General features: G+C 45.7%; 1 protein-coding gene across 1 annotated transcript; it reads right to left on the bottom strand.

The window, feature by feature from the left end:
• Positions 1-3,378: 3,378 nt before the first annotated feature.
• LOC130205959 (cadherin-20-like) lies at positions 3,379-14,667 on the bottom strand. Its single transcript, XM_056433562.1, has 11 exons — positions 14,439-14,667; positions 12,749-13,043; positions 12,192-12,311; positions 10,698-10,865; positions 9,902-10,089; positions 8,760-9,007; positions 7,543-7,679; positions 6,877-6,998; positions 6,566-6,683; positions 5,707-5,958; positions 3,379-5,010 (listed from the first exon to the last, which is right to left on the bottom strand). Exons 1-11 carry the CDS (start codon positions 14,598-14,600, stop codon positions 4,490-4,492), a joined length of 2,331 nt encoding a protein of 776 aa, XP_056289537.1. The 5' UTR covers positions 14,601-14,667; the 3' UTR covers positions 3,379-4,489.
• Positions 14,668-17,724: the final 3,057 nt, after the last annotated feature.

Genomic DNA, 17,724 nt, shown 5'->3' on the forward strand with positions numbered 1-17,724 from the left:
TCCATGGAAGACAGGACCACATTAAATCTAAATAATAACAATTCTCATCAAAACCATGACATGTAACATACAAGGGAAAACAGAGACCCCTAATGGACAAAATAAATAACTACATGAGCTAGAAAGTGGCTCAATGAAACCGCCACCAAACGTATATTTTGACAGTCTAAATGACACGACAGCTGGACGCCGATCGTATTAACATTCCATTACTGTATGTAACATAAACGGTTAATTTTATTGAAGAATATAGCCAAAATAGTGCAAAATCGTTTTCACTCAACTCACCTCGGCAATATAAAACCATTGTGACGGAAAGACGGACTCAGGAGCAGGAAGTGCAACAGATGGAAAGCAATTTCCGCAGGAAACAGATTTTTAAAAATAACGCTAAATAAAAATAGCTCATTAAAATAAAATTCACAAACACTCATTAATATCGTTGAACAACAAACAAAAATAAAATACAATACATTGAAAACAAGAAATGACAGAGTGCATTTCTAACTGTTTGACAGAGTAGACCCACTATATGTAAAGAAAAGTAGCCTCCTCTCTTCAAAGTGGTCAAACTTCTCAATAACTCTGGTTAAAGTCCATCATGTCTGTAACCAGCCTGTTTCCATTATTCTGGAGGGAATGTGTCTGTTTTTCAGAACTTCTTCGTTGTGTTTTCGATGCCAGTTCGGTCTGCAAACAGGGTTAGCTTCATGCTGTTAGCGAGTTAGCTCCATGTTCTTAGCTAGATAACTGCGGCAAGATTCGTGCTTTCCACTTGTCTGAAGCTCTTTAGATCCCTCCCCCCGTTGTAGTCCAGAGAGTTTCCGTCCCAGGACTTTGGAACACAGACAGGGGAAACAAAAAACGAATTACTCATGGAGCATTCAGCTAACCAGCTCCGGTTAGCATAGGCTTGAGGAGAACCTCCGGTGGAGCGGTCAGCGCTTTGCTGCAGAATTTTTAAATCCGGATGTTCGGGTCCCAACTCTTTCAGCCTCTTCTTGTCAATATCTGACCGTCGATTGAAAGGTGTTTGGTGTAGAGATACCAGAGTTTTCAGTCGCCGACGCCATACTAACATAAAGCTTCTGCTAGCTATGTTGCTCGCATTCCGTGGAGCTCTGGGCAGCAGGGTTGCCAGGTCTGTGTGATACAACCAGCACAAACACCAGCCCAATATCAGAACTCAAAATATGCCCGTGCCAAACCATATACACTGCTTTTAAAGTCCAACAGCATTGCTATCATTGCCAAATGTATTGTAATATCTACAAAGTAACAACATATGTTTAGTTTGCCAGCATTAAAAGCAGTTTTCCTCAAGTTATTTCACCTAGGTCCTAAAATGGCCTTGTGTAATTAGATACAGTATATTATCATAAATAAAATGTGGACGTGCTGATCTGGAGTCAGTTTGGTAGGATTTGGGTATGAATAAATTATTTCATTTAAAATATGGATTTTTATTTAAAGATATTCATGTAATTTGCATGCAAAATAGGTCTACCGAACCAAGGACACAAAATTCAAACCCGCAACACTTCAAAAGTGGCCCGATTCCGCAGGAAACCGCATGGACCTGGCAACACTGCTCTATGGGCTGAGGAACATACGGTCTCTGATCTGCCGAATAATCATCGCGCGCACATTTGTGCGCTAAGATTCCCGGTTTCATCCGCCAATGTGAAGCCGGTCATTGCCAAAACGACTGAAATGTTGTATCGATGCCACACACACGTTAGACCAGCGCCTCGAAAAAGGGGAGGGCTTTCTCCGTGATAATGGCGATATATTATATTTATTTTTCACATTCATTTCAAGATTCAAGATTCAAGATGGTGTGTGTGTGTGTGTGTGTGTGTGTGTCATTAACTTAAGTGGTTGTTGACAGGGGCTTACGGTCTCCCACACACATTTAGCGCGTCAACACGGTATATTTACTATTTAAATGATTTGGCATATAATGTTTTTTGACAGAATTTTTTTTTTTCTTCTTCTTTTTTGTTCATCTCCAAATTTTAAGAAGGGCGGCGCCCTAGCGCCCCCTATGGACGAACCGCCACTGCTCATGAGACGACATCTTGGAAAAGATTAAACTAAATGTGAAAATGTGGAAAATGACGCACACAACAAATTAGCAGCATTATAATTATTCCTAAGAGTGGATTAATCATTAATACCAATTTCAACAAATGGATAAAAGCTTAATCATGTTATCGGCTGAGATTACTTTGAGCCGAGCTGATATAATATTCATCAGCGTCTCCTCGGGACTATTAAAACATATTCATATAAATGATATCGCAATATTGTGAAATGATTGCTGGTTTTAAGGCGGTATCGAGTGATTTTTTTGCCAAAAAACTCCCAACATTTTTTTCCGTTTGGGATTATCACCATCACAGCAACAGCAAGTAAAATAAATCAAGAAATACAAAAATATATATTTAAAACCTCAAATTACCTTTTTTGTGCTGGAAAAAAATCCTTCATGAGCTAAAAAAATAAATAAATAACAACTAAAACTCTGAAACACATTAAAACAAAAGCGTATTTGTTTATTTTAAATGTTATACATGAATGTTCATGTATAAGGGAAGTTGTTTTGATATTAATCCTTAATTTAAATGAGTATATACTTCGTGTTTGAAGGATTTCGTAGATATATCTCATCTTAGAATTCAGTGGAGCTTGTGGAAACTTTCAAGATAAGTCATAAATAATAATAATAATATTAATAATAATAATAAAACTAATAATAATCATAAAACTAATAATAATAATAATACGAAATTATAAATTCATTTAATAATCATTAAAAAAAATCATAATATGTTCTCCTGCAACCCGGCAGGGAGAAACCAGACGGTTGCTCCCATAATGCCGGGCTTTCTGACAAATAATCCAGGATTGACTATGACAGCCCCTCCCCCCCCCCCCCCCCAGTCTCTTCACCTCCCATACGTGGGCTGCAGGTGTCTGACGCAACATTAATAATGAAGAGACGATCTCACAGGAGGAAACTCTCTGAAGAGAGAATAATAAATGTCTTCCTGATCATTAATACTGGTACCAGACAAAAAGCAGAACGTGAACCTCTCTCTCTCTCTTTCAAAAAAAAAAGAAGTCAAGCAAATGATGCACTTTGAGGGGAAAGATCTGTTCCGCAAAGAGATTCAACTGCAATAACAATTCGGCAATTATTGCGAATTTAAAATAGCTGCGTTATCTTTTGAAGGACTTGTATTCATGTCACGCTTCAGGAGGGGGGGAGGGGGGAGGGGGGCATGATGCTGCTCGCTCTGGAAATTGCATGCCCAGATGTTCAGAAAGTGTTCTGGAAGGTGAATTTAGTAAAATAGAAGCAGCATTATTTTTTTTCCTTTTTATTACCAAGAATACAAAATGGTATCTACATCTGCACACGGCTCACTGCGGCGTGGCGGACCACGTCAGAGTCCAGGTAAACTTCTCCCCAATCAGTTATCAAAATGCTCCTTCACTTCCTTCTCAGTTTGAAAAATCTTTTTTTTATATCGTCTTTAGGTGTTTGTGTTTTGCTGATTTATTCATTTTTCATCCAAAATGTTCTTTTTCTTTAAAATACTTTTGGCACTTGATGCATCCTTATCGGCGTCTCTGAAGTCCACGGGGTCGGGAGGACGAAGCGGCACGGCGGTGGGTCCGGAGAAAAAAGAAAAGAAATGCGACTCGAGTCACACGATCGTCCCAGATGTGCCTGCAGGGATACGTCCAATTTCTGGCCCCGCCCCCAAAAACAAAATGGCTTCCCTCGGTTTCTCGTGAGTGAACTGCTTCTTGTGTTTTTGTGTTGAGAAAAACAGTTTCGATACAAATATGATACAAAAACAACAACAATAATAATAATATGATAAACATATCAACCTGTAGAAAAAAACAACAACAACAAAACCAACCCCACACAGGTTTTACATCAATCAGCGCGTCATGTGACATTCAAGAGAAACTCTCAGGGAACCGTGAATGAAACGAGAGCTTCCACATCACGCGTGTGCCGACGTACACGTGACCCTTTAAAGGTGTAGTGTCAGTGTGAAGGTACCCAAATAAGTTAGCAAGAAAAATATATAAATATACGGCACATGGAACGAAGAAATAAATTAGGACCGGCCACGGATGAAACAGAACAACAACAACAACAACAACAACAACAACTCCTGTGACTTCTGTCTGTCGTTTCAGAGTTTGAGTAAAGTTTTGACACTTTGAACCAAGACAGGAGAGTTAACGTGTGCTTTGAGGCGGGGGGGGGGGGGATGCTAATGCTAATGCTAAAGTAGCTCAGCGGGCATCTCGGGCCTTCGAGGCCTCGGCAGGAGTTCAAGTGCCGTGGAGTTCGCGGCTATTGTTCGTCGTCCATTCTCCGATGTTCTTTTTTTTCTTCTTTCCGTCTCCGATTCGTCGAGATTTTCCACCCCAAGAAAATCAAAAAATAAAAGCGTCTGTTCTACCACACGGGGGCGGGGTTCGTCTCCAGCACGCCGTACATCTCCGCCAGTTTCGTGAAGCGCGGCCCCCAGTCGTTGAGGTAGTCGTACTCGTGGTCCGTGTTGGACGCCCCCGACTGCAGCGAGCTGAGCGACTCGGCCACCGAGCCCTCGCCCTCGTAGGCGTACGTCTGCAGCGAGTCGAACGGCGAGGCGCCGGCGTCCGCGTCCAGCAGCTTCGCCAGCACGTAGCCGCGCACGCTGCTGTCGGCGCCGCCCGCGACGCGCGCCTGGGGCACGTACCGCGACAGGCTCTCGATCTCCGGCAGCATGTCCTGCCTCGCCGTGCCCGGGGGGCGGTGCGGGTGGCGGTGCGCCTCGCGCGGGTTCCACATGGCGCCGATGTCGAAGGCCTCGGTGTCCTCCTCGCCGCCGCCCTCGTCGTCGTAGCGCACGATGTTCTCGTTGACGTTCTCCTCCTCGTCGCACAGGAAGGGCTTCTTGCGGTGGGTGCGCAGGGAGAGCATGAGCAGGATCATCACTGGGCGGAGGGAGAGAGGTCAAAGGTCAGATCAGGTCAGATTAAGTTAGAAGAACTTTTGCAGCAGAACGAAAAAAGAAGAAAACAAATCTTTTATTTTACACCCCGACCTCTCGGCCGTGTTCTTCTCATTCTGCGCTATCGCCAAAAAAAAAACAGCCAGCGAAGGTCGAAGTATTTTACTTCTTTATTATTATTATTTATACATTTAGATATATTTATATATAATATTTCTAATATTTCTAGAAATTATTCGTCTTTTATCAAAAAATAAGATTTAATACAAAATAAATCCTAAAGAAAATACAAAGAATTTCATGGTGTATTTTACTTCTTTATTATTATAATTGAAACACTTATAAATATATATATATATATGTATATAATATATAATATTTAGAATATTTATAGATATTATTAGAATTTTTTATACAAAATAAGTTTCATAAAAATATCAATCCTAAAGAAAATAAAAATAATTTCTCGGGGTATTTTACTTATTTATTATAATTCATACATTTATATATATATATATAATATGTAATATATAATATTGAGAATATTTAGGATATTTATAGATATTATTAGTCTTTTGTTTAAAAAATAGATTTTATTAAATATTAAATCCTTAAAACAATACAAATAATTTCTCGGGGTGAATCTGGGTTATTTAGACTCCTCTCTGTCTCAACTCACCCAGCAGGACGAAGATGCAGGCCAGGATGGCGATGAGCGCCCCCCGGCTGAGGCTGGCGGGCAGGCTGTGCGCCTCGGCGTTGCACGACATGACGTTGCCGTCGTGGTCGCAGCTGCACACGCGGATGGTCACCGTGCTGGTGCTGGTGTGCACCGGCTGCTCGCCGTCGGAGATGAAGATGGGCAAGTAGAAGACGGTCTGGTCCCGCTGGGACCAGCCTCCTCGCCGGGTCAGGATCCACGCCGTGTTGTCTGGACAAGAGACAAGGGAGGGTCAGGCGAGGGGGGTTCAGTTCCTGGAGGGGGTCAGGGTATCGGGCAGTCATGGGGGTTCAGTTCCTGGGGGTTTAGTTCAGGGTATCAGGGCATTTTTTTAGGACATTATTATTATTATTATTAGTAGTAGTATTACTATTATTATTATTATTATTATTATTATTATTATTATTATTATTATTAGTAGTAGTAGTAGTATTTATTATTATTATTATTATTATTATTATTATTATTATTATTATTATTATGACAAGTTCTGGATCAAGTCCCAAATCAATATAGAACAATCCTGAGTCAAGATTACAAGTTCTGGATCAAGTCACAAGTCCTAAACTACGAGTCTTTGAGATCTAAATAAGAGTTACGAGTCACGAAGCTGACGGCTCGTAACTCCTCCCCTTGAGTTACGAGTCACGAAGGTGGTGACTCGGAACTCCTCCCTCAAGAGTTACGAGTCACGAAGCTGATGGCTTGTAACTCCTCCACTTGAGTTACGAGTCACGAAGCTGACGGCTCGTAACTCCTCCCCTCAAGAGTTCCGAGTCACGAAGCTGGCCTAACTGGGACTGTGGACCTGGTCTACCTTGGTTGTCCCTCAGGGTGAAGTTGGGGTTGTTCACGGCTTCCGGAGCCAGACGGAAGTTAAAATGTTGTCCGGCGAGCGGCTCGTCTCGATCCACCGCCGCCACCGTCTGGATCAGCTGGGGAGGACGAACATGTTGACGTTTACATAAATACTGCGGCTAAGCTACATGACAACAACAACAAAGTTAAAGTCCTTTAACAGCTTGATTATTATGTTCCTGAGTCATTATTGTGCACTTTATAAACTGTTGGGAGCAGAATTCACAACAACGCATCACATCATCATCATCATCATCATCATCATCACACCTGTCCCGCTTTGGCGCTGTCGCACACGTACGCCTCCTGCTGGTGCGTCAGCGAGGGCGGGTTGTCGTTCACGTCCAGGACCCTCACGGCCACCAGGGCGCTGGAGATCTGCGTGGGGTTACCTGCAGATGCACACGCACACACACACGCGTGTTGGTCACACACGAGATGCATTGACGTGTTTGTGCCTACCTAAACATCCATCTCCCTATCCATCCATCCATCTACCTACCTACCTACGTACCTACCTTCCTACCTATCTACATACGTATCCATCCATCCACTTACCTCTCTATCCATCCATCCATCTACCTACCTACCTACCTATCTACCTACTTACCTACTATCTACCCATCCATTTCTCTACCTACCTACCTAACTCTACCTATACATCTATCTACCTACCTATCCATCCATCCATCCATCCACCCACCTACCTACCTACTTACCTACCTACCTACCTACCTACTTACCTACCTACCTACCTACTTACCTACCTATCCATCCATCCACCTACCTATCCATCCACCTACCTACCTATTTATCTACCTACCAACAAAACAGAAATTAGGTGGATATTTGTGCATGTGAAACACTGTGTGTATGTGTGTCTCTGTGTGTGTGTGTGTGTGTCTGTGTGTGTGAGTGTGTGAGTGTGTGACGTACTCATCTCCATGGCGAGGACGGTGATGTTGTGCCAGCCCACCTCCTCCCGGTCCAGTGAACGCATCGTGATCAGAGCCCCGGTGGTGATCTCCATGTAGAAGAACGCCTCGGGGTCGCTGGACCTGTCGATGGAGTACCTGCCCACACAACAACAACCAGCGTGAGGGGCCAGAGAGACTGGGAGGACTGGATCCACTGGGACCAGAGAGACTGGGTGGACTGGATTCACTGGGACCAGAGAGACTGGGTGGACTGGATCCACTGGGACCAGAGAGACCGGGTGGACTGGATCCACTGGGACCAGAGAGACTGGGTGGACTGGATTCACTGGGATCAGAGAGACCGGGTGGACTGGATCCACTGGGACCAGAGAGACTGGGTGGACTGGATCCACTGGGACCAGAGAGACCGGGTGGACTGGATCCACTGGGACCAGAGAGACTGGGTGGACTGGATCCACTGGGACCAGAGAGACCGGGTGGACTGGATCCACTGGGAGCAGAGAGACTGGATCCACTGGGACCAGAGAGACCGGGTGGACTGGATCCACTGGGAGCAGAGAGACCGGGTGGACTGGATCCACTGGGACCAGAGATTGAAGCTGAACGAGCAGATTGTTGCTTTATTCGTTGCCTCGATTCGTCACGTCATTCTTTGTTTGTTTGTTTGTTTGTTTGAGTCTTTTTTCTGATTAATTCTGTTGTTTACGGCTGTTGTTTATTTAAAATATAAAAGGATAATCAGTTGTGTCCCCAGGCTGTAAACGCCTGTCAATAGAAATGAATTGAAGTCATGATTTGGTGAAGGAATAGTGTGGATGTGTTGTAGTGCTGCCCCCTGGTGGCATCGGGTTGCATTACATCAAGAAACATCGAGAAAAACTCTTATCAACTGGTCACAAATAACCAGAAGAATAAATTCAGCTGCATGTAATGTTTTAATAGCTATTGGTGGGAGAGGGAGGAGATAGGGAGGAGGAGGAAGGAAGGAGGAAGGAGGAGGGAGGAGGAAGGAGGAGGGAAGAGGAGGAGGGAGGAGGAAGGCAGAAGGAGGAAGAAAGGAGGAAGAAGGGAGGGAGGGAGGGAGGAAGGAAGGAGGAATGAGGGAGGAGGATTGAGGGGAGGAGGAAGGAAGGAATGATTTATGGAAATGAGACTTTTGGAACCTACCCCCTAACCCTAACCCTCCTCCTCCTCCTCCCCCCTCGTCTTCCTCACCTCACGGTGTGGTTGGCGGCGTCGGGGTCCCTCGCCGCCACCGTCCTCACCACGGTGCCGACCTCGGCGTCCTCCGGCAGCTCGGCGCCGTACGCCGGCCGGTCGAAGCGCGGCGGCTCGTCCACGTCCTCCACGCTCACGTGCACGATGGTCACGTCCTGGAAGGGGCCGCGAGGGGGCGGAGCCTGCTGGCTGTTGGAGCCCTCCACCTTCAGGGTGTAGCTGGGCTTGTTCTCAAAGTCCAGCGGCTGGAGGAGGAGGAGGAGGAGGAGGGGGAACATGAATACAAATCAGTCCCTGGTCTCCTCCCTCCTCCTTCCTTCCTCCTCATTCCTCCTTCCTCCGTCCTTTCCTCCCTCCTCCCTCCTCCTTTCTCCAATATCCCTCTTCCTTCCTCCTCCTCCCCCTCCTCCCTCCTTCTCCCCCTTCTCACTCCTCTCTCCTCCCTCCTCCTCCCTCCTTCTCCTCCCTTCTCCCTCCTCCCTCCTCTCTCCTCCGTCCTTCTCCTCCCTCCTCCTCCTCCGCCTCCTCCCACCTCTTTCCTCCTCCTTCTCCTTCTCCCCCTCCTCCTTCTCCTCCCTCCTCCTTCCTTCCTCCTCATTCCTCCTTCCTCATTCCTTTCCCGACCTCCTTCCTCCGTCCTTTCCTCCCTCCTCCCTCCTCCTTTCTCCAATATCCCTCTTCCTTCCTCCTTCTCCCCCTCCTCCCTCCTTCTCCTCCCTCCTCCCTCCTTCCTCCTCCTCCCTCCTTCCTCATCTCTCCTCCCACCTCCCTCCTTCTCCTCCCTCCTCCTCCTCATCCGCCTCCTCCCACCTCCTTCCTCCTCCTTCTCCTCTCTCCTCCCTCCTTCTCCTCCCTCCTCCTCATCCTTCCTCCCCCTCCATCCTCCTCCTCCTCTCCTTCTCCCTCCTCCTCTCTTCTCCTCCCTCCTTCTCTCTTCCTCCTCTCCTTCTCCCTCCTCCTCCTCCTTTCTCTTTTCTCCTCCCACCTCCTCCTCCCTCCTTCTCCTCCCTCCTCCTTCTCCCCCTTCCCTCCTTCTCCTCCCTCCTCCTTCTCCTCCCTCCTCTCCCCTCCCTCCTTCTCCCTCCCCCTCCTCCTCCTCCCCCCTCCTCCTCCCTCACGATACCCTTTACTAAACGTACCCTCTTCACGGTGATGATGCCGAACATGTGGGTGGGGTCGGTGGCGATGGCGAAGGTGTCCCGGCCGTCTCCGTCGATGATGCTGTACTCCATCTCGGCGTTGACCCCGGTGTCCCGGTCCCTGGCCCAGATGCGGCCCACCACGGAGCCCACGGGCGCCACCTCGGGGATGCTCATCTGGTACAACCCTGAGGAGGAGGACAGGTGAGCTTCCCCTTCTGTCCACTAGAGGGAGCCACGTCTCCTTCTACTTCTCCCCGAATGATACCAGTCATCCCGGTGAACCTCAGAGACGAGGAGACGGACGAGGAGAGAGTCGAGGAGACGGACCAGGAGAGAGACGAGGAGAGAGACAAGGAGAGAGTCGAGGAGACAGACGAGGAGACGTACGAGGAGAGAGACGAGGAGACGGACGAGGAGAGAGACGAGGAGAGAGTCGAGGAGAGAGACGAGGAGACAGAAGAGGAGACAGACGAGGAGACGGGCGAGGAGACGTACGAGGAGAGAGACGAGGAGACAGAAGAGGAGAGAGATGAGGAGAGAGACGAGGAGAGAGTCGAGGAGAGAGACGAGGAGAGAGTCGAGGAGAGAGACGAGGAGACGGACGAGGAGACAGAAGAGGAGAAAGACAAGGAGACGGACGAGGAGAGAGACAAGGAGACAGATGAGGAGACAGATGAGGAGACAGAAGAGGAGACAGATGAGGAGACAGATGAGGAGACAGAAGAGGAGAGAGTCGAGGAGACGGACAGACAAGGAGGAAAGGAGGCGAGGAAGGAGGGGCGTGGCCTCCTACGCTGGTCGAACGTGGGCGGGTTGTCGTTGACGTCCTCCAGCGTGATGTTGACCGTGGTGGTCCCGGCCAGACCCCCCAGCTGGCCCCCCATGTCCTTGGCCTGGACCGCCACCGTGTAGTTCTCCCTGGTCTCCCGGTCCATGTCGGCCAGGGACACGCGGACCACACCTACAGGGGGTCAAAGGTTACGGAATATTTCATATATATCATTTTTTATTATATATATTTTATTATATTTAGTTATTTTTCATTTGATTTGATTATATATGTTTTTATTATATATATATATATATATATATATATATATTATAATATATTTTTTATAATGTTTTTTTCTAATTTTATTTTATTATATATGTTTTTCATATATATATATATGTTTATTTCGTTTTATTATTTATTCATTCATGTTTGTAATTTAGCTACTTTAACGTTATATTTCCTTGATAATTGCATATTTTATTTCACTTTCTGCCGTAAGAAACGTGACTTTCTCTTTCTGCCCTGATTTAAAATGTTAATGTATATATTTTTAATTATATATATATATATGATTATATTTATGATTCTATTTTATTACAAATATTTTTATTGTATATATATTGTTTTCGATGTAATAGGGCAATCATGTCGTCTGAGGAGACTTTTTGGGACGACACGTTTTCACATCTCCCGGCTCTAACAGCTGCATCACTGCACGTGCACGTTATTCCAGAGTGCACGTTATTCCAGAGTGCACGTCTTAACGCCACAGACCGACGCTCCGTTCAGAAGGAAAACAATAGAGAACGTTTACCATGTTCTGCAGCGACATATCACAACGTGAGGCTTGTTCTTATTTACATGTTTTCTTTGGTATTTTTCGTAGAGACTTAAACGTTACTACCTCACAAATATATATGTATATACTTGTTTTTAAAATACCTTAATGTGCAGCTTAACACTCTTCTGGCATCATATAATTATTAGTTATCTCTGGAATTGATATATTATAGATATATTTTGTTTTATTCATTTATTTAATTAATGTATTTTATTTTATATTTTGTATTATATCTATTTATTTTCAAATGTTTAAATATTTGTATTACATATTTGTACTAAATGTATTTATTTTAATTTGATTATATATTTTTTATTATATATTTATTTATTTTATTTGTATTATATTGTATATTTGCTGCCACAGTTCACTCCCCAGGAGTTTGATTGATTGCAGCGAGACGGCGTGTCGCAGACTAAAGATGTCCTCCGGTCTCCTAGCAACAACCAGGAACCACGCTGAGCTCCTCAATAGAGAGTTACACACAAAGAAACCATAACAACATAAAATAATAAAATAATAAAATAATACATTCATAAAATAATAAAATAAGACATGAATAAAATAATAAAATATTACATTAATAAAATAAAAAAATAAAAAAATAATACATCAATAAAATAATAAAATAATAAAATAATATAATAATACAATAATAAAAGAGGAGGTACCGGTCTTGGCATCCACAGAGAAGTAGGGCTGCCCCTCCAGGATGCTGTAGACAACACGAGCGCTGTTACCGTACGACGGGTCATCAGCATCCACCGCGGTGAGCTGGATCACTGAGGTTCCTGAGGAGGAGGAGGGGGAGGAGGCGAGGGAGGAGGAGGTGGAGGAGGAGGGATGAATGAAGAAAGAAGAAAATAGAGGAAGGAAAGGAAGGAAATTAAAAAAAGAAAGAAAGGAAGGAAGGAAAAAAGGAAATAGAGGAAGGAAAGGAAAGAAAGAAGGAAAGAAAGAAGGAAAGAAAAGAAGGAAGAAAGAAAGAAAGAAAGAAAGAAGAAAAGAAAGAAAGAAGGAAGGAAGGAAAGAAGGAAATAGAGGAAGGAAAGGAAAGAAAGAAGGAAAGAAAGAAAGGAAGAAGAAAAGGAAGAAATAAAGACAGAAGGAAAGGAAGAAGAAAAGAAAGAAGGAAAGGAAGAGGCATTTAGACATTTAGTCAAAATAAATCTCTTGTGGGCGGAGCCATCAGCTCCATGAAGAGTGGATGAAGACCCCCCCCACGTACCGATGCTGGACATCTCAGGCACCGAGGCCCGGTACGGCCCGTCGGGGAAGCGCGGCTCGTTGTCGTTGATGTCCTGGATCTTGACGATGAACTGGGACTCGGGCTCCAGCGGCCGGTCGGTGCGGCGGCTCCGGGCCTGGGCGCGCAGCACGTACTGCGCCTTCCGCTCGCGGTCCAGCCGCTGGATGGCGTGGATGTCCCCGGTGCCGTCGTCGATGGTGAAGGTGGTGCCGGCGCCCTCGCCGCTCAGGATGTACCGGATGGAGCCGTCGCCTTCGTCCATGTCCGAGTGGAGCTGGGGGGCGGAGTCAGAGAACACGTTTTACCCCCCAAAGCGCTCGCACTTCGCGAACACGCGCTGCAGGCCAGGGGTTTGGGTCACATCCCATAATATTATAACCTTAGAACAATGCAGTAACTATAGCGACGAGATCGACCAGTGAAGCTTCTCGTGCGTCAATCACGAAAAAGTCTTCTTCAATACGGCGTGATGCTTATTTAGTGACTTATGGTCCGTTTAGACGAGGGTAGCTTTAGGGGGCGGGGCTTACTCTAGCCTTTGGGGGCGGAGCTTACTGTGAGTGACAAGTCGCTAACACAGCGTTGTTTATTTGTCTTACGACTTTAACTAAGTTAATCACGTTAAAGTCTTCTTTAATAAAGCGTGATGCTAATTTAGTGACTTATGGTCCGTTTAGAGTAGGGTAGCTTTAGGGGGCGGGGCTTACTGTATATTTAGGGGGCGGAGCCTACTGTGATTGACAGGTCGCTACCACGGTGTTGTTTTTGTGTCTTACGACTTTAACAAAGTTAATCGCGTTGCTTTTCAAACTGCAGAATGTAACCAGGGAGAAAGATAAGTGTGTGTACATCAACTCTCGACCTCCCTGTGTGTGTGTGTGTGTGTGTGTGTGTGTGTGTGTGTGTGTAGCTGTAATCACAGCCCGCGTGGCGCTTCGCGTCCTGCGGTGCAATCACGCCGGGCCGTCGGCGTGCAATCACTCGTCGTACTCACTGCCATTAAATGCACACACACACACACACACACACACACACACACACACACACACACACACACACACACACACACACACACACACACACACACACACACACACACACACACACACACACACACACACATCACTCCTTCTCGTTCCTTTTCAAACTAAAAACGCAGGATGTGGAACTGCTGAACGTTTGCAACTGCAGAACTTGTTGTTGTTGTTGTTGTTGTTATTGTTGTTCCCCCCCGCTGCGGCTCTTATCTCTTCCGGACAGCATGCCCACCTGCACTCAATCTCTCCTGAATGGTGCCCGAGCTTCGAAGGCCGGAGAATATATAATAATTTTTTTAATCAACAGCCCCATTGTGCCCCCCTCCCTCCCTCCCCCCTCCTCCCCCCTTGTCTCCTTTCCTTCTCCTGCTCACTGATCCTTCCTTTACACTCCTATGAAAAGAGTTCTGACACTCGGCTATCAATCACCTGCCTCGCCTCCGACGCCCCCGACATCCCATAATACTAAGCTCCCGTATCTCAGGATGTTGCTGCACCTCGAGGAAACACCTCTTATATCCAGAGGGGGGGGGGGGGGGGGGGTAAAGAAGGAGAAGAAGAAGAAGAAGAAGAAGTGGAAGTGTGTGTGTGTGTGTGTGTGTGTAGTGGTCCAGACCCCCCCCCCCGCTGACCTTCCCGATGTACAGCGGGTCCAGGCCCGTGTATTCCTCCAGGACGAAGAACTGGTTCCACACCCAGCCCCTCTTCACCCGCGCAGAGCTCCTACCCAGAATGCCGAGGGGCAGGAGGGCCAAGACGCACACGGCCACCAGGGGGAGCACGGAGCCTCCCATCGTCACAGAGATCCTCTCTTCTTCTTCTTCTTCTCTGTCCTGGAAGAGAAAAGAAGGGATGAGGCTCACATTCGTTCTCTTGTGACACAAATGAATGCAGATCATCACGGAGGAGGAGAGGAAGAAGAAGAGGAAGAAGAAGAGGAGGAAGAAAAGAAGAAGTGGAATAAGAAGAGGGAGAGAAAGAAGAAGAGAATACTCTAGGTCCTATGAGATGTAAATATAAATCCTTGAAGGTTTTTGACTTTAACGACTTCAGTGTTGCGGCTACTCCACCTCCTCCTCCTCCTCCTCCTCCTCCTCCTCCTCCTCCTCCTCCTCCTCCTCCTCCTCCTCCTCCTCCATCTGCATCTCGTATCTTTAATGCATTTAACTCGTCTCCTCACGTTAACCAGCTTGTGTTGGGGGTGAAGGGCGGATTCACAGTGAAAGGCCCCAAAAAAGAGGGCGAGACAGCGTAGAAGAAAAGCTCCGTCAGCGAGGGAGGAGGAGAGGGCGGAGGAGGAGAGGGAGGAGGAGGAGAGGGAGGAGGAGAGCTAGTGGACTGGAAGTAGAGGAAGAAAGAAAAGAGAGACAGTTTGACTCCATTATGCTCTGAGGAGCTTTGTGCTGCGGCAGACTCACTTCATCAATGTGAGGGAGGCTCAAAGGGGGGGGGGGGCGAGAGAGAGAGAGAGTGTGTGTGTGTGTGTGTGTTCTGACACTTGACCCTCGCTGCTCTCTCTCTTTTCTGTCCATTCAAGCCTCCGGTCTCCTTTGTGAAGTGAAATTAGCTCCCTGTTTTCTCACAAGCCCTCTGGCTCCGCCCCCGTTGGCCCCGCCCCCTCCAAAGGTCACCCCGGGCACCCAAAGGTCAACTCAGGGCACCGGGCATTTTGTCGTCCCGAATGAGGCGACACGCAACGTGATTGTGTGCCCTGGCAAAACATCTCACGCACACACACACACACACACACACACACACACACACACACACACACACACACACACACACACACACACACACACACACACACACACACACACACACACACACACACACACACACACACACACACACACACACACACACACACACACACACACACACACACCGTGGCATCTACACTGGTTAATGGGGGGGAGGAGCAGCTGGTGTTTAGCACACAAGCTGTGAAGAGGATGAAGAGGATGGAAATGATGAAGAGGATGAAGAGGACACAGATGATAAAGAGGATGAAGATGATGAAGAGGACAAAGACAGCGGAGATGATGAAGAGGATGATGAAGAAAAAGATGATGAAGATGATGATGAAGAGGGTGAAGGAAACGAAGGGGAGGAAAAGGATGAAGAGGGCGAAGAGGATGAAGCGTATGAAGAGGATGAAGCGGATGAATAGGGTGAAGAGGGTGAAGAGGATGAAGAGCATGAATAGGGTGAAGAGGATGAAGAGGGTGAAGAGGGTGAAGAGGATGAAGAGGATGAAGAGGATGAAGAGGAGTGTGTAGCCTCGGCCTGAAGACTTGAGGTATTTTTTTCGTGTCCTAAAATATTTTAATCATAAACATGAGACCACCGGCATGAGGAGAGAGGAGGAGGAGGAGGAGGGAGGGAGGAGGAGGAGGAGGGAGGAGGAGGAGAGGGGAGGAGGAGGAGGATGGAGGAGGAGGAGGAGGAGGGAGGAGGGATGCGGTGCATTAGGTGCTCTATGAGCTGCTCCACAGAGTGTGAGGCCTTCAGGTTCCTTCAGAAAGACGTGTGAAACACTAAATTAAGGCTCCAGTCTCGTTGACCTCGTTGACCTCGTTGACCTCGTGGATGCTGCACGCCGCCTGACTCTGGACCCGAGGCCGGAGCACGGCGAGGAAGACGAGGCACGGAGATCCTCCTCCTCGTCCTGTGGAATTAAACTCTTTGGTGACCGTTATATTTAACGCCTTTAGGAGCTGAGTGACAGGGCATCTGTTGTTGTTGTTGTTGTTGTTGTTGTTGTTGTTTAAAGCACAGGGTCTCTACCGCCAGCCCCTCAGATGGAAAACCTTCAAAGCAGCCAGGGGATGTGTGTGTGTGTGTGTGTGTGTGTCAGTAGTACCCTCTACTCCCCCCCCCCCCCCCCTCAGGACAGACCCCACCATGGAGCTTTGAACCTGCTTCTGTCGTGCTCTAATTGCCCCCCTCCCCCCCTCCATCGGCATGTGTGCAGCTGAGCCGCGGTGAGCGCCTCCTTTAACTGTACGCTGTTTCTAATTACTCCTCCCTCCACTTACTGTATATATATATATATATATATATTTATATATATAAATATAACATATATATATATAAATATAACATATACTGTATATATATATAAATATAACATATATATATATATATATAAATATAACATATACTGTATATATATATAAATATAACATATATATATAAATATAACATATACCGTATATATATATAAATATAACATATACTGTATATATATATATAAATATAACATATATATATTTATACATGTATATATAAATATAACATATATATATAAAAATATAACATATATATATATAAATATATATATATATTTATATATATATTTAAAACAATATATATATTTATATATTAAAAACAAAATATATATAAATAAATATATACATATAAATATATATATATATACATATACATATTTATAGAAATATATACACATATATAAATATATATATTTATATATTTTATCATCTCAGGAACCCGAAAGGTCTCTGACGACGCTTATCCATTCAGAAGAAGAGGAACAAGACGAAGAACAAGAAGAAGAACAAGAAGAACAAGAAGAAGAACAAGGAGGAAGAGGAGAATAAGAGAAAGAAGAAGAAGAAAAAGGAGAAGAAGAATGGGAAGAGAAAGAAGAAGAAGGAGGAGGAGAAGAAGAGAAAGAAGATGAGAAAGAAGAAGAAGAAGAAGAAGAAGAAGAAAAAGAAGAAGAAGAAGAAGAAGAAGGAGGAGGAGAAGAAGAAGAGAAAGAAGATGAGAAAAAAGAAGAGAGCGAAGAAAAAAAGAAGAAAGTAAGGAACAAGAACAAGAAGGAAGGAGGAAGAAGAATGAGGAGAAGAAGTATAGAGCGCACGCCAACAGTGTCTTATCCTGTCGTACAGG

The sequence above is a fragment of the Pseudoliparis swirei genome, chromosome 16 (genome assembly GCF_029220125.1).
Source record: "Pseudoliparis swirei isolate HS2019 ecotype Mariana Trench chromosome 16, NWPU_hadal_v1, whole genome shotgun sequence".
Classification (NCBI taxonomy): domain Eukaryota; kingdom Metazoa; phylum Chordata; class Actinopteri; order Perciformes; family Liparidae; genus Pseudoliparis; species Pseudoliparis swirei.

What these genes read in the sequence shown, in the direction of transcription:
- LOC130205959 (XM_056433562.1), bottom strand. Translation starts at nt 14,600, where the DNA reads ATGGGAGGCTCCGTGCTCCCCCTGGTGGCCGTGTGCGTCTTGGCCCTC. An exon ending in CCCGCCCACGTTCGACCAGC is followed by an intron (nt 10,090 to 10,697) that starts GTAGGAGGCCAC and finishes CCTCCTCCTCAG; the next exon opens with GGTTGTACCAGATGAGCATC. An exon ending in ACAGCGCCAAAGCGGGACAG is followed by an intron (nt 6,684 to 6,876) that starts GTGTGATGATGA and finishes CGTCCTCCCCAG; the next exon opens with CTGATCCAGACGGTGGCGGC.